Here is a 15560-nt window from a genome sequence, read left to right as displayed (position 1 = left end):
TTGAGGCATGGTGGTTTCACATTCCATGTAATTACTTCTAACTCTGGGTTAAATTTTAAAATGGGGAAAGTCTGAATGTAAGGGGAATATCTGTATTTGGTAAGGTCAAATATATATATATATATATATATATATATATATATATACTGTATGTATGTAAATTATTTACTGAATCTGTTTATTAGCTTAAAACAGAGATATCATTCTTTATCATCAGTATTCTAATGATGAACAGGGGAGGCAGCTTAGCAGTTCAGCACTTGCCTTACTTGTGTCAGATCCTGGGCCCGGAGAGATAGCACAACGGCGTTTGCCTTGCAAGCAGCCGATCCAGGACCAAAGGTGGTTGGTTCGAATCCCGGTGTCCCATATGGTCCCCCGTGCCTGCCAGGAACTATTTCTGAGCAGACAGCCAGGAGTAACCCCTGAGCACCGATGGGTGTGGCCCAAAAACAAACAAACAAACAAAAAAAAACATGTGTCAGATCCTGGGTTTAACCTAAGCACTGCAAATAATGAAAGAGGAGAAAATAGAACAAACCCTTCATTCTTCTTGTTGCTATTCTAGAGCAATGCTAAGTATACGCTCTATTCGTATTCACTGTTGCCACAAGTTCATATGAAAGTATGAATTTATTTTTAATGAGGTCAATTTAAAAATATAACCCCTTTTTCTTGTTTTGTTTTTTTTTTTGTTGTTGTTTTGACATTAATCTTTTGTTAGAAATTTGTTTTTACGGCTTGTTGCAATATACAAAATTTAATAAGACAACTTAAAATGGTTAACCTCCAGCCATGAGTAGATTGCACTGTGTTTATTACTGGAAATAAATGAGAAAGGAATGTGTTCAAAGAAGCAAATAAATAGTATGGCACTTCCTTTGTACTCCACCAATCCAGTTTGATCCCTGGCCCCATCTATGGGCCCTGAGCCTCTGTTGGAATGAAAGTGGATTTTTCTACCCTGGTGGATTCTTGAGAATTGAATTGCAAAAACAAAACTCAGAAGATAAAGAGTTTATCTTACAGTCTAAGTAAATAGTGTCTGGGTCCCTCCCCCAATGTCCAGGCCTCGCCTTTACCTGTGTCTGATGTCTCTAATCTTATCTCTGGTACTGCCATGTTTCACATATGACCTTCGGGGTCCACCATATGTGGTCTACTCGCCTCCCATGTGCAATACAAGATCCTGTTCCTGCGTCTCTTTCTCTCTATCCCATGTTTACTTTCCTGGTCTGAAACTGTGTCCCTGGGTCTTTCCAAAACTGTACCCCAGGAAAGGGTTTCTGATAGCTTGTCCTGACTTTCTTTAGTCTCAAGCCTATTGCCTCATGATTAGGGAAGAGATCCCTGTGTTCTGTGTTTGTTGCTGGGCATTTGCTGGACCCCAGATGTTCCTTTCTTTCTGTTCCAGCTTTCCTAGTCTCTGGCCACAGTCCTGGAATGTGTGGGTGAGGTGCTTATGCTCAGTATCTTTTCCTGCCCGAGTGCAAGCTCTACCTGAATCTGAATTTTTACTGATTATTCTTGTCTTGCCTAAATCTAAACTTCCTTGGGTGTCTGAGCGCTGCTTGTATTCTGCCCCTATCTGAACCTATGAAGCCTACCTGGACTCAACCCAGGGTGCACGGACCCTGCCTGATCCTATAGTCTGGAGATGTGTGCAAAAAGAGTGAGAGCTGTGTGGGGCAGGGATGAAAGAGAGACAGAGAGAGACAACAAAAAATAGAGAGAGAGAGACAGAGACAAAGAGAGACAGACAGACTCTGGAGGCCTCCTTTAATCTGCTGCCACCTCCCACCCCCAGCCATCCGATTGTTTTGATCGGCTACTCTCCAATGGGTGTGATAAGTGACAGACCAAATTCACCAGTACTCCACCCTTCCACTTGTGCTGGATCACCACCAGGAGTGACCCCAGAGCACAGCCAGGTATGTGCATCGCTTCCTCCACTAAAAAGAAAGGAATGATGGGGCCAGAGTGGTGGTGCAGAGTGGTAAGGTGTCTGCTGGCCGGTGCTAGCCTAGAATGGACCGAGGTTCAATCCCCCAGCATCCCATATGGTCCCCCAAGCCAGGAGCGATTTCTGAGTGCATAGCCAGGAGTAACCCCATCCCACCCCCCCAAAAAAAATAAAAAAAGAAAGGAGTGTTAAGAATAATTGTCCAAGGGAGTCAGTCACGCTGGGGACTTCTGAGGGTGCAAATACCCAGGACTGTTACGGAAGTGGCAGTAAGAGGTGACACCTTCCATAATGGGGGGTACCATGAGATGAAGGTGGGGTTTCCTGCCAACGGCATCTGGGAGCTCCGGAGGCCAGGCTGGGTGAATGGTATGGATGACTCAGGTTCTGAAGTAGAATGGCCTGGGAGGTGGAGGTGAGGGGCAGTTTCTGGAAGCCAGGAGTAGGATACCCCCTTTCTAGTCAGTGCTATCTGAAAGGTTCAGGGCTACGTCACTGACTAATCTCAGCAGGGGAGAAACTGAGTCAGAGCACACAATCCCCCACTCCCCATGTGTGCATGATGCCCAAACAGGGGAACCCACAAGCAGGCAGCACATCTGGGTCTCCGAGTGAAACATTTCAGTCAATTGCAAAAGTGCAAAAGAGCCAATGTGGGGAGAGACGATAATGCAGCAACTCTGGACCTGCATCTCATTTGCTGACCTCAATGGGATCCCCAGCACTGCAGACAGTTCTCTGAGCACTGTTAGGAGCCACTGCTGAACCCAGAGTCAGGAATAGCCCCTAAGCACTGCCAAGTGCACCCCCCACAAAAGGAATGATTGCTATTCTATTATGTAAGGGGAAGCATTCTGCAAAGACTCAAGGCGTCTCATAAAGTCTAGTGTCCAGTTCTGTCCTTAGCTTTCACTTTCCCAAATACCATGATTCTGGCTCACAGGTAATACTGAGGATCCACAATGGACCCCACCTTCTTGTTCGTTTCCAAGTCCATGCCCAAGACTGAACTTTAAGCAAAGGAGATAGAAGAGGACCCAGCAGTGTGGGGGTGTTGTGAGGTGGTGTGCGGCCCTAGAGTGCTCTGACTTCTACTCTAAGAAGGTGTCAGGGGAGGGAGAGTCCATGGATGAGCTGACAGCTCAAAGAGACTCAGAAGACATTTCTAAACCATGCTTTTGACAACATCTGTCAAACACTGTTGGAAACTGGAATTCTGCCATTGTGTGTACGAGGAATTGTCATCCAGTTTGGAAGTATGATACTATGTCGTGGTTATAGTGGCTGAATAAAAAGGCTCTTATCCTTTACACACTAAAATACAGATGAATTGATAGGGTGTCTCAGACTCATTATAAATGATACTGGGCTTGGGGCCTGAGAGATTATATGAGGTTAAGGCACTTGCTATTTCCTATGTGAATCCTGGTACCATACTGATCCTCCCAAACACAGCCAGAAGTGAGATCTGGAATGAGGAGTGAGCCCTGACCAGAAACGACCCCCAATAAACCCCAAATGATATTGGACTGAGGTGACTGTAGGGTTGGATGAATAATGAATTTTGTAATAAATCTGGACAGCCACCACTAGGGCATTCAAACTTCTCAGTGACAGCTATTGCCAAATGTTGTTTTTTTTTTTTTTTTTTAATAATATTTGTTACCAAAAGACAGCAGCTAGACATTAGAATTACAACATTCATTGTAAAAAAAAAAAAAAAGTGAAGCAACCATAAATTTCTGACAATCCTTACAGGCCTTAAGAGAAGGGCACAGACAGAGACAGCCATGTTCCATGATCTCTTATGAGGTAGTCCTAGCCAATCGGCCAATCTACTCCTACCAATATGCTGTCCCTTTGTTTCCTCAATATTTATATTATGGAACTTCTATTTTGGCACAACTGAGGCTGGTTTCTGTCTACAATTGTGCCACATTTTCTTCTGAAATAAATGTAAAACCCTCAAACTTAAAGACAAATAGGAAATATCGAGAAGCATATTGTGGGCTACGCCCTAGTGGAAGGTTTCTTCAGGGTGGCAGGAAATGGCGGGAGCTTGAGAAGTACTGAGATAAGTCACCGGAAATGCTGCCTCAACTTGTTTGATTCCTCAGGTAGACAATCATTTCTCTCAGAGATGGGGCCCCTGCTGCACTTTAGGGGCTCTGTGCTCGGGGCAATTAATCCAGGCCACTGTCCATTGTTTCCTTAAATTTCAGATTGAGTCATTACTATCCAAGGACAGGATCTCATGACAGGGAGGGGGCGACATATATCCCACAGAAGATGAGGGGCCAGGTGGAATCCCCTCTGCTGGGCCCAAGTTGAGGAATCATTACCTCTTAGCAGGTTCAGAGATTCATGAAGTGGGAAGGGGGAAGATGAAGGGACAAGTTTAAGAACGATGTAGAGGGCCCAGAGAGATAGCACAGTGGCGTTTGCCTTGCAAGCAGCCGATCCAGGACCAAAGGTGGTTGGTTCGAATCCCGGTGTCCCATATGGTCCCCTGTGCCTGCCAGGAGCTATTTCTGAGCAGACAGCCAGGAGTAACCCCTGAGCACCGCCGGGTGTGGCCCAAAAAAACAAACAAAAAAAAAAACACAAAACAAAACAAAAAAAAAGAACGATGTAGAGAGGAAATTGTGACCAAAAATTGTTTTATTCAGTTTGGTTTTCTTTCTTTCTTTTCTTTCTTTCTTTCCTTTCTTCTTTCTTTCTTTCTTTCTCTTTCTTTCTTTCTTCTTCTTTCTTTCTTTCTTTCTTCTCTTTCTTCTTTCTTCTTCTTTCTTTCTTCTTCCTTTCTTTCTTTCTTTCTTTCTCTCTTTCTTTTTTTCTTCTTCCTTCCTTCCTTTCTTTCTTCTTCCTTCCATCCTTTCTTCCTTCTTCCTTCCTTCCTTCTTCTTCCTTCTTTCTTCATTCTTTCCTTCTTTCTTCTTCTTTCTTTCTTTCTTCTTTCTTTCTTTTTCTTTCTTTCTTTCTTTCTTTCTTCTTTCTTCTTTCTTTCTTTCTTTCTTTCTTCTTTCTTTCTCTTCTTTCTTTCTTTCCTTTCCTTTCTTTCTTCTTTCTTTCTTTCTTTCTTTCTTTCTTTCTTTCTTTCTTTCTTTCTTTCTTTCTTTCTTTCTTCTTTCTTTCTTTCTTTCTTTCTTTCTTCTTTCTTTCTTCTTCTTTCTTTCTTCTTTCTTTCTCTTCTTTCTTTCCTTCCTTCCTTCCTTCCTTTCCTTTCTTTTCTTTTTTTCTTTCTTTCTTTCTTTCTTTCTTTCTTTCTTTTCTTTCTTCTTTCTTTCTTCTTCTTTCTTTCTTTCTTTCTTTCTTTCTTTCTTTCTTTCTTTCTTTCTTTCTTTCTTTCTTTCTTTCTTTCTTTCCTTCCTTCCTTCCTTTCTTTCTTTTTTTCTTTCTTTCTTTCTTTCATGGGGATCATGCCTATCGATTTCAGGGGTTACTTTTGGCGCTAAGCTTAGGAATCACTCCTAGCAGTGCTCGGGGGACCATATAGGACACCCAGGGATCTAACTCAGGTCTGCCATGTGCAAGACAAGTGCCCTCTCTACTGTATTCTCGTTCTGAACCTTATCCACTATTCATTTTCCATTGCTTGTTTTTAGCTGGAAAATTACCAACTGCCTTCTCTAAGCATCTAGGTAGTTTGCAAGCCTGCCTGTGATTCTCAACCAACTGGGCCACTATTTCAGAGCTGTTCAGGCCCTGTGGTGTTGGGGATACCCAGGTCACTTTGGTGGTACTAGATGAGCTCCTTCAAGGTCTGAACTCACAACATCCAGGGGACCATGTGGTGCTGAGAATTGGCCATATGCATTTGCCTTAACTTTGGTACTCTCCCTCAGAGAAGTGTCTTGTTAGAAATGTTTGTAACTTCATGTTTTGATTGTGTAGTTAAATCTCTTGGGGGAGATTAATATGATTCACATGCAAATAGAGATAAAACAGAGGATTGGGCTCGAATGATAGCACAGTGGTAAGATGTTTGCCTTTCACATGGCAGATCAGGACGAACCTTGGTTTGATCTCCAGCATTCCCTATGGTCCCCCGAGCCAGGAGTGATTTCTGAGTGCATAGCCAGGAATAACCCCTGAGTGTCACAGGATGTGGCCCAAAAAGCAAAAACAAAGCCAAAAACAGAGGATCCCATGCACCCTTCCCTCCATTTTCCATACTGGTCACATCAGGCAAGACCATGGCAAAATATTACACCTTGGACATAGGCACATGGGTGATAACACAACATCCCATAGAACAGGGACTGCTCAAGTGCTCCTTTCACAGGCCCTTCGCCCTCTACCCATCTTGGCTAGACACTGCTGCTGCAGTCACTTATCTGTCCTTTCTAGAATTTTGCCTTCTCCAGAATGCTATATGAGTGAGATTAAATTGTGTGTGTGTGTGTGTGTGTGTGTGTGAGAGAGAGAGAGAGAGAGAGAGAGAGAGAGAGAGAGAGAGAGAGAGAGAGAGAGAGAGTGTGATTTGTGTTTGGGTCAGAATCAGTGGTGCTCAGAGGATCATATGGAATGCTGGGGATCAAAATAATCGGCCATATGCAAGGTAAAAGAGATACCTGTTGTGCGGGCATATATCATATATCATAATATAGTTATGATATATGATATTTAATATAATCATATTATAATTATGTTATATATCATGTGTAATATATAATATTGGTTTTGGGATCATACCCAGTGGCCCTCAGGGATTACTCCTGACTCTATGCTCAGAAATCACTCTTGGCAGGCTCAGGGGACCATATGGGATGCTGGGAATCAAATCTGAGTTTGGTCACATGCAAGGTATCCACCCTCCTCACTATACAATTGCTCCAGCCCTATTTATATACTGAATGAACTCATTATTTATAATGATATTTTATGTAAAAATCTTGTTACTGGGCTCAGCTGTACAGCATGAGCCTTGTATGCCTAAGACTCTGGCTTGCTCCCTAGTTGCAAAAAGAGAAAAAAAATCAAACAGAAAAAATACCCCCAATCCCCAATTGTTACTTATTTCTCAGTAATCCAAAGATCTGTAAAGACACAAGCTCAAGGGCTCCCTTGAATTTATTTATCTGCCTGGTAAGGTGGAAGTGGGTGGAAGTGGAGCGTGATGGATTATATCTCAATTTCTGAAGTCATATAATTTAAAATAAAACTCCATATTGTGGAATCACACCCCTCCCCCATGTATTTCTACCCAAAGTAAAAAGGGTCTGAAGCAGGCAGGGTAGCTGCGAAGTATTAATAAACCAAGCCAGTAAGGAGAGAACCAAGGAGTTAGACAGCACCTCGTGGTGTCTTTGTGCACCCCTAGCAGAACTGACATTTTTCTTTATTAAACTAATACCTGTTTACCAGGAGGGTGAAGGTTGAGTAATCCAGGTGGGCTTTTACATATCAAATGAGAGATTTAAGGGAAAGAGGAAGAAGGGAGAACACCTTTGTTAGGGATCAATAGCTGGGTGTCATCTTACAATATATATTTTTTGTTTTGTTTTGTTTGGTTGCTTGGGTTAGGGTGTTGAGTGGGGGGGGACAGCGAGGCACTTTCACTATCACTGCTAGAAAACTACTCAATAAAGAAAGGTGCAGAAGGACAGACACTCCTCACAGATCCCTGTCTGCAGCTGCTAGCTCCATACAACCTTCTGCGTCCAGACAGGACCCCTGGAAGCCTTACCCTGGGGCCCCCCATTGGAATGGCCTAGCTCCAGCTCTGGTAGCTAGATGTCTCCCCAATCAGATGCATATCTTGGTCTGGGGCCTGCAGGCTGAATGTGACCTCCGAAGACCCTTCATTTACCTCCCAAAGTCCTAGGGGCTAGTGGTGATGGTGGTGGGTTTGGAATGTCCCTGGGACCAAGTTTGCAGCCTGGGAGATGAATCCAGGGCCCCACCACCGCAGCCACCAGCCACTGCGGTTGCAATACTACCACTGGCAGCCTCTTTTCCCTCTGTGGGGCCTCAGAGGTCACCCTACCCCTTCCTTGCTCCCTTCCCTGCTCAGCAAGCAGATGTAAGTTGGGGTGCTAGAGAGTAGGTGCTCGGGGAGCAGAAGCATCAAAGGATGCTGCATCCTCTTCTGCATCAGGATCTCCTGCATCCCTTCCCGAGGGCGGGGCTGGGCGGGTGCTCATGCTTGCCCTTTGGCTCACTTCCCCTTGGCTTCAAGAAGACCAGGGTAGCTGCCCTTTTGCACTGGGTGATCTTTGGGCCATGTAAACTGGGTTCCTCCTGCAAAACCAGGACCTCACACCTAGGTTAAAATGCAGAGGCCAAGAGCACCTGGGACCCCCTCCAAGGCCCAACTTGGGGGACCCCCTTTTAGGAAGCACAGGGAGGAGGAGGAGCATTCCTACATTAATTGATTCATTTCCTGGGTGCCTGTCTGCCCCTTAAGCATGGGGATACTGGATCCATTCCACCCCCTTTAAGCCTCCAACCCATTCCACCCCAAGAGCTCACTCTTGATGTGGGGGCGCTTGGGGGGCACCCTAGGGCTGAAGGTTCAACCAAAAAAAGCTGCTAGAAAGAGAGTTGAATTGAAAGCTGGGCTGGGCCTTCCTTCCTTCCTTCCTGTCACCCCACCCCATCCTTAATATTTAATACACTTCCTTCCTTCTTTCCATTCTTCCCTGCTTTTCTCCTTCCTTCCATCTATTCTTTCTTCCTTTTCTCCTTTCTTTCTTCCATTCTTCTTTCTTCCATTCTTCTTCCTTCTATCCTTCCTTCCTTCCTTCCTTCCTTCCTTTCTTCCTTCCTTCCTTCCTTCCTTCCTTTCTTTCTTTCTTTCTTTCTTTCTTTCTTTCTTTCTTTCTTTCTTTCTTTCTTTCTTTCTTTCTTTCTTTCTTTCTTTCTTTCTTTCTTCCTTTTTTCTTTCTCTTCTTTTTCTCCTCCCTCCCTCCCTCCCTTCCTTCCTGTCACCCCTATCCTTAATATTTAATACACTTCCTTCCATTCTTCCTTCTTTCCATTCTTCCCTCCTTTTCTCCTTCCTTCCATTCTTTTTCTTCTTCCTTCCATCTATTCTTTCTTCCTTTTTCTCCTTTCTTTCTTCCATTCTTCTTCCTTCTATTCTTCCTTCCTTCCTTCCTTCCTTCCTTCCGTCCTTCCTTCCTTCCTTCCTTCCTTCCTTCCTTCCTTCCTTCCTTCCTTCCTTCCTTCCTTCCTTCCTTCCTCCCTTCCTTCCTTCCTCCCTCCCTCCCTCCCTCCCTCCCTCCCTCCCTCCCTCCCTCCCTCCCTCCCTCTCCTTAAAAAAAAGAAAAATAAAAGCGAGCGAGCCTCCTCCAAAAAACCAACGCAGGGAGTGGAGCCCAGGTGGGGAAAAAGCCCTACCTTGGGGGCGTGCACGCGCCTAGCTCTCAGGAGCGCGCACGTACGACTCTCGGGAGCGCGCGCGCACACCTCGCCCCCTCCCACCGGGGGGTCGCGGCGGCGTGCGAGCGCCCGGGGTCTCGAAAGCACGACCCTCGCCCCGCCCCCTCGCCTATAACCACGCCCACAGCTCCCTTAGCGCTCCCATGGACACGCGCCTTGCTCGTGACCACGCCCCTAGCCACGCCCCTTCCCGCCCGGGCTCGCGAGAACCACCTGCCGCCGGGAGCGCGCGCGCGGGCACGAGGAGACGCGGGAGCGCGCGCGGGCTTCCTAGGCGCCAGGTCGCTGGAGGTGAAGGATGGGCAGGACGCTGGGCCCTCGGCGGGCGCTGCTGTTTCTGGCGCTGCTGGCGCTGCTGGCACCGGGCCCCGTGGCCCCAGCGGCCAAGCTCAACATCCCCAAGGTGCTGCTGCCCTTCACGCGGGCCACACGCGTCAACTTCACCCTGGAGGCCTCGGATGGCTGCTATCGCTGGTGAGGGGTGCAGGGCCTCTGAGTTTGGGGGGGCCAGGGGGCATCTGGGGCACCCCTGGAGGGGCTCAGGGGATGCCCCAGGAGCACAGGCCCTTTGCAAAAGGGGTCTGCAGCATTGCAGGCCTCTGGGAAGCATTGCACTGGGCTTCCCCTTGAGTTGGGGTGCAAGTGGCTTGCTTTTTTGGGGGGTATCTGGGGCTGTGCTGGAGGGCTTGGGGGACAATTGAGGTGACCCCCCAACTCCAGCAACTGTCCTGTCCTGTCTCCTTAAGTGGTCCTTTTTTCCTGCCTCTTTGGTAGTTTTTTGTTTGTTTGTTTATTTTTGTTTTTGTTTGTTTGTGTTTTTTTGGGGGGGGTCACACCAGGCAGTGCTCAGGGGTTACTCCTGGCTCTGCGCTCAGAAATTGTTCCTGGCAGGCTCCTTGGGGGACCGTATGGGATGTTGGGATTTGAACCACCATCCTTCTGTATGCAAGGCAAACACCCTACCTCCATGCTATCTCTCCAGTCCCATGTTTGTTTGATTATTGGGGGTCACACCAAGCAGTGCTCAGGGGTTACATCTGACTCTGCACTCAGAAATCACTTCTGGCAGGCTCCTCAGGGGCCCCTATTGGATGCCAGGATTCGAACCACCATCTGTCCTGGGTTTGCTACATGCTAGACAAATGCCCTTCCGCCATGCTATTTCTCCAGGCCCTTATTCCCGCTTCTTTGGGAAGGGCTCTACTGGTTCAGGCCCAGGGGGACCTTGCCCACCCAACTGACACCTCCGGGTTGGCCTTGGGAAGGGACTAGTCTGGCTTCTGAGGGGTGGTGTGGGCAATGCCAAGTGGGCAAGGCTTGTGTGGGGAGACCAAGCAAGCAAGCAAGCAAGCAGGGTCAAGTCATTTCAGGCAGGAACTTTTGGCCTTGGATGAAAGGGCCTGCAAGCCTTGGGGGGATGCATTTTGCAAAGAAGAAAGGAGTTGTCAGGGAAGGGCTGAGTGGGGCCCAGAGTAGGGGAGGTTCAAACCAGACAGGTATTTTTGTTTTGTTTTGTTTTGGGGTCACACCCAGCGGATCTCAGGGGTCACTCCTGGTTCTGTGCTCAGAAATCACTCCTGGCAGGCACAGGGGACCCTATGGGGTGCTGGGGATTCGAACCACCATCCATCCTACATAGGCTGCATGCAAGGCAAACACTCTACCGCTGTGCTATCTCTCTGGCCCCAGACAGGCATTTTTTAAGACAGATCTGTTCCTGATTGTTCTCTCTCTCTCTCTCTCTCCCTCTCTCTCTCCCTCTCTCTCCCTCTCTCTCTCCCTCTCTCTCTCTCTCTCTCTCTCTCCCTCTCTCTCCCTCTCTCTCTCTCCTTTTCTTTTCTTTTCTTTTCTTTTCTTTTCTTTTCTTTTCTTTTCTTTTCTTTTCTTTTCTTTTCTTTTCTTTTCTTTTCTTTCATTACCTGGCAATGCTTACAGCTTCTTTAGAGCTCTGCATTCAGGAATTATTCCTGGGGGACTAAAGAGAACCATATAGAATGTGAAGGATTGAACCCCAGTTAGTCGTGTGCAAGGCAAATGCCTTCCTTACCTGCTGTGTTAGCTATCTCTTCAGCCTTTGGAGTGGTTTTCATTTGGGTGGATGGATGGGGGCATGTAGACACACTCAATAGGGTCCAGAAATCACTCCTGGTGGTGTTCAGGAGACCATATTGGAGGGGGGTGTCTTCTGATTGAACTCAGCTGCACGCAAGGCAGGCATCCTACCTGCTGTACTGTCCACTTCGTTTCAACCAGGTCTGTAGAAGGGATTACAGACCAATGGTCACATCTTGGTTGTCACTTCCAGTTCATGGTAGACAAATGCTGGTTCTCAGGTGTTAAAAAAAGGTGGACATCACCGGGTGTGGCCCCAAAAACCAAAAAAAAAAAAAAAAAGGTGGAGGGAGTCAGGCTGCCCCAAAGCTTTGATTCCACTTTCCTCCCAGCTCCTCCCACCTCCAGCTCTGATTTTAGGAGAGATGAAAAGCAATTTGTAGGTACCACTCCCTCTGCTCCAGACTTCTTTGCTCCTCCCTTTCTTACCTGTTTCACTGGGTTTGTGATGAGGCTTAATTTGGTGTTAAGGTTACTGTCAGATCCCAGGACAGAGAACCCAGCTGAATGCCTGTCAGAGAGAGTCCGCAGGATGTCTATCGTGGTTCCTTGCAGGATCTTTTCCCTTTTTTTTTTTTTTTTGGTTTTTGGGTCACACCCGGCAGTGCTCAGGGGTTACTCCTGGCTGTCTGCTCAGAAATAGCTCCTGGCAGGCACGGGGGATCATGTGGGACACCGGGATTCGAACCAATCACCTTTGGTCCTGGATCGGCTGCTAGCAAGGCAAACGCCGCTGTGCTATCTTTCCAGGCCCTTTTCTTTCTTTCTTTTTTCTTTTTTTTTTGAAAGCAGGATTTTTTCCATGTAGTTTTGCAAACTGCCTCCAGCCCTTTCTTCCTGGTGGGTTTTGAAATCTCTGTGCCCTGAGGTTCTCCTTTCTGGCTATTGATTCAGAAGCTGATCTTGTTTTTTTTTGTTTTTGTTTTTTGTTTTTAGAGGGGGCACACTCAGAAGAACTCAGGGGTTACTATTGTTTCTGTGCTCAGAAATTACTCCTGGCAGGCTTGGAGGACCATATGAGATGCCAGGGATTGAACCCAGGTCCGTTTTGAGTCTGCTGTGTGCAAAGCAAACACTCTATTACTATGCTGTCACTCCATCCCCTGATCTTTTATTTTATTTTATTTTATTTTATTTTATTTTATTTTATTTTATTTTATTTTATATTTTTTACTTAAGAATCACTCCTGGCAGTGCTCAGGGGACCATATAAAATGTCAAGGAAATGCCCTACTTACTGTACTTTGGCCCCTAAAGTTGTTCTTTTTTTAAATAAAATCTTTATTTAAGCACTATGATTACAAGCATGATTGTAGTTGGGTTTCAGTCATAAACAGAACACCCCTTCACCTAATCTTGGTTTTTAAGTTTTCTTGGGCCCTGTGCGTGGTGGGACTTCGCTGGAAGTACCTGCACATTTTCTGGCTCTTGAAAATATGGGTGATTAAAAAGGAAGCCCTCAATTTAAAACAGCAGGCTTCCTTTGCTGGATTTACTTGCTGTTTCCTCTGTGATTCTAAGTATACACACACACACACACACACACACACACACACACACACACACACACACACACACACACACACACACGTTTCCTCTGTGATTCTAAGGACACACACACACATCTTTTTTATTTTTCACCCCATTCCTTAATTGCATTTTCCTTTCTGAGAGGAACTGATGGATTCAGGATTTTTGGGTTTCATTTTGATTTCGTTTGGGGGCCATACTAGCTGGTGCTCAGGGATTATTCCTGGCTTTGCAGGTAGCAATCTCTCCCAGAGGTGCTCAGAGGACCATATGAGAATCTAGGACTTGAACCCGAGTTGGCTGCAAGTGTCTTACCTGTTGTATTCTCTCTCTGATCCTGGACTTGAGCTTTTTAATGTTTGAGCTTTTATTATTATTAATTTTTTTTTTTTTTTTAGTTTTTGGGTCACACCCGGCGGTGCTCAGGGGTTACTCCTGGCTGTCTGCTCAGAAATAGCTCCTGGCAGGCTTGGGGGACCATATGGGACACCGGGATTCGAACCAACCACCTTTGGTCCTGGATCAGCTGCTTGCAAGGCAAACACCGCTGTGCTATCTCTCCGGGCCCTATTAATTATTTTTATTACTTTTATTATTTCCAGTGAGTTTGGGTGATCTATGGGTGCTGGGGATCAGACCTGGGTTGCCCACATTCCAGGCAAGTGCCCTGCCTTTTGTACCATCTCTAGCTGCTCTCTAGCTTCTTAAGTGGAAGGAGAAAGAAACTGATCCTCAGTGGAGACCTGGCAGGAGGGCTGCGAGCCTTGAAAACTGGCAGTGCAGTGGGTTTGTGGTTTCTGCTACCACTTCTGGAAGACTTCTGGAGTGTCTTCTCAGGCTGTGATTCATTCCAACTTCCTGTGACCCTTCCAGTCAGTAGGGCATGAGGAATGGGTGTTTTATTGCCAGCAGCTGCTTCTATGTTAGCTCTCTATGGCTTTAAGTTTGAAGGTTCCACTGAAGCTTTAAACTGGGAAAGCAGAGAAGGCACAGATCTGGAATTCACCCAGCCTGGAGCTTCATGTTCACTCCAGCCCAGGAGTTCATTGTAAAGTTTCTAAAACTCTCCTGAGACTCAAGGACTGTTTTTTTTTCACCCTTTGATATTGTGGCCAAGTTCCATATTTATTGAGATTGTGTCATTCCTTCCTGAGCCCAGGAGACTTTACATTGACTTTTCCTGTTTCTTTATAGCCTTCCTCCCCCTCTCCAGCAATGCTGGGGAACTGAAGGACCATGCTTGGCATTTAGTAGAATATCACATAGAACTGCTCAGCTCCTAGGGTGCTGGGGCCACTAGGTTCACTCCCAATAGTATTTGACAGGCCCTGAGAATAGAATTGGGGAATCAAACTTAGGAATGGAACTCGGGATCTCAAGCATGTAAGGCAACCAAGCCCTCTAGCCCTCTAGTCCATATCCAGGTCCACTTTTCTTGTTTGTGGATTAAAATAATTTATTGAGGTGAGGAAAGCGGTTCAGTGATAGGACATATGCTTTGCATGCATGAGACCTGGTTTGATCCCTTTTATTTTTTGTTTTGTTTTTTTGGGCCATACCTGGTGATGCTCAGGAGTTACTCCTGGCTCTGCGCTCAGAAATCGCTCCTGGCTTGGGGGACCATATGGAACGCCAGGGATCAAACCGAGGTTCATCCTGGATCAGCTGCGTGCAAGGCAAATGCCTTATTGCTGCACTATCTCTCCAGCCCCGTGAGACTGGTTTGATTGTTGATGTCCTCAGTAAAACATATTTGTTGTTTGTTGTTGTTGTGGGAATCAGCATCTCTGCCTGCTGTAGGAGGGGGCTTTGAAGTACTAGGAATCTAACCCAGGCCCTCTCACAAGTAAGACATGTGATTTACCACTTGAACTTTATCGCTGGTCTCTGTCCCATGATTTTTTATATTAGGAGTAGGGGTGCCTCCCAAGTAATTCTTATTCCAAGCGGTCTAATTCCAAGGTGTCTCTTCCTGGCAATACTTGGCTGGCTGGTGGCCCTTTAATGCTTGGGCCCAAGGATTTTAGGCTATTCCAGTCCTGCAGTGCCCAGGGCCACCAGAACCATACCCAGTGATGCTCTGGGACTTTTGGACACCCCAGCCCTGAGCAATGCTTGGGTGATGAGGCAAGGCTAGTGATGGACAGGAGGCATGAATGCCCACACTGCAGTTTCTTGATTTTATAAGTAGCAATGTGTAGAGCAAGTCCTGAGGGACTAGGGAAACTCGGGTCTGGAAGTAAATGCTGACACAGAAAATAATCCACACAAGATTAAGGTTCCTTTTGTTGGTCATTTTCTAGTTCTAAAAGCTGTGTCATTAAGCTTTTTATATAGGCCCCTTCTTCCTTTTTGATGTGAGATTACAAGGTTATAAATTTTCCTCCTAGTACTGCTTTTGTTGTGTCCCATAAATTTGTGTTTTTATTGTCATTTGTTTCCAGGAATGTTTTGATTTCCTTTTTGCTTTCATCTCTGACCCACTGATTGTTCATCGTGAACTGTTTAGTTTCCAGGTGTTAAAGTTTTTCTTCTGTGTTTCTTTGTAGTTCACATCTAATTTCAGTGC

General features: G+C 46.1%; 1 protein-coding gene across 1 annotated transcript in view; it reads left to right on the top strand.

Annotated features, from left to right (window-relative positions):
• Positions 1-9635: 9635 nt before the first annotated feature.
• The window catches only part of NUP210 (nucleoporin 210), a 76572-nt gene continuing 70647 nt past the window's right edge, over positions 9636-15560 (top strand). The window contains exon 1 of the mRNA XM_049766560.1: positions 9636-9823. Coding sequence (XP_049622517.1) covers positions 9648-9823 — 176 coding nt within the window. The 5' untranslated portion in view covers positions 9636-9647. The remainder of the gene's footprint in view (positions 9824-15560) is intronic.

This window comes from Suncus etruscus, chromosome 20 (genome assembly GCF_024139225.1).
Source record: "Suncus etruscus isolate mSunEtr1 chromosome 20, mSunEtr1.pri.cur, whole genome shotgun sequence".
In the NCBI taxonomy this organism is placed as follows: Eukaryota; Metazoa; Chordata; class Mammalia; order Eulipotyphla; family Soricidae; genus Suncus; species Suncus etruscus.
This window is presented reverse-complemented; position numbering and strand designations above follow the sequence as displayed.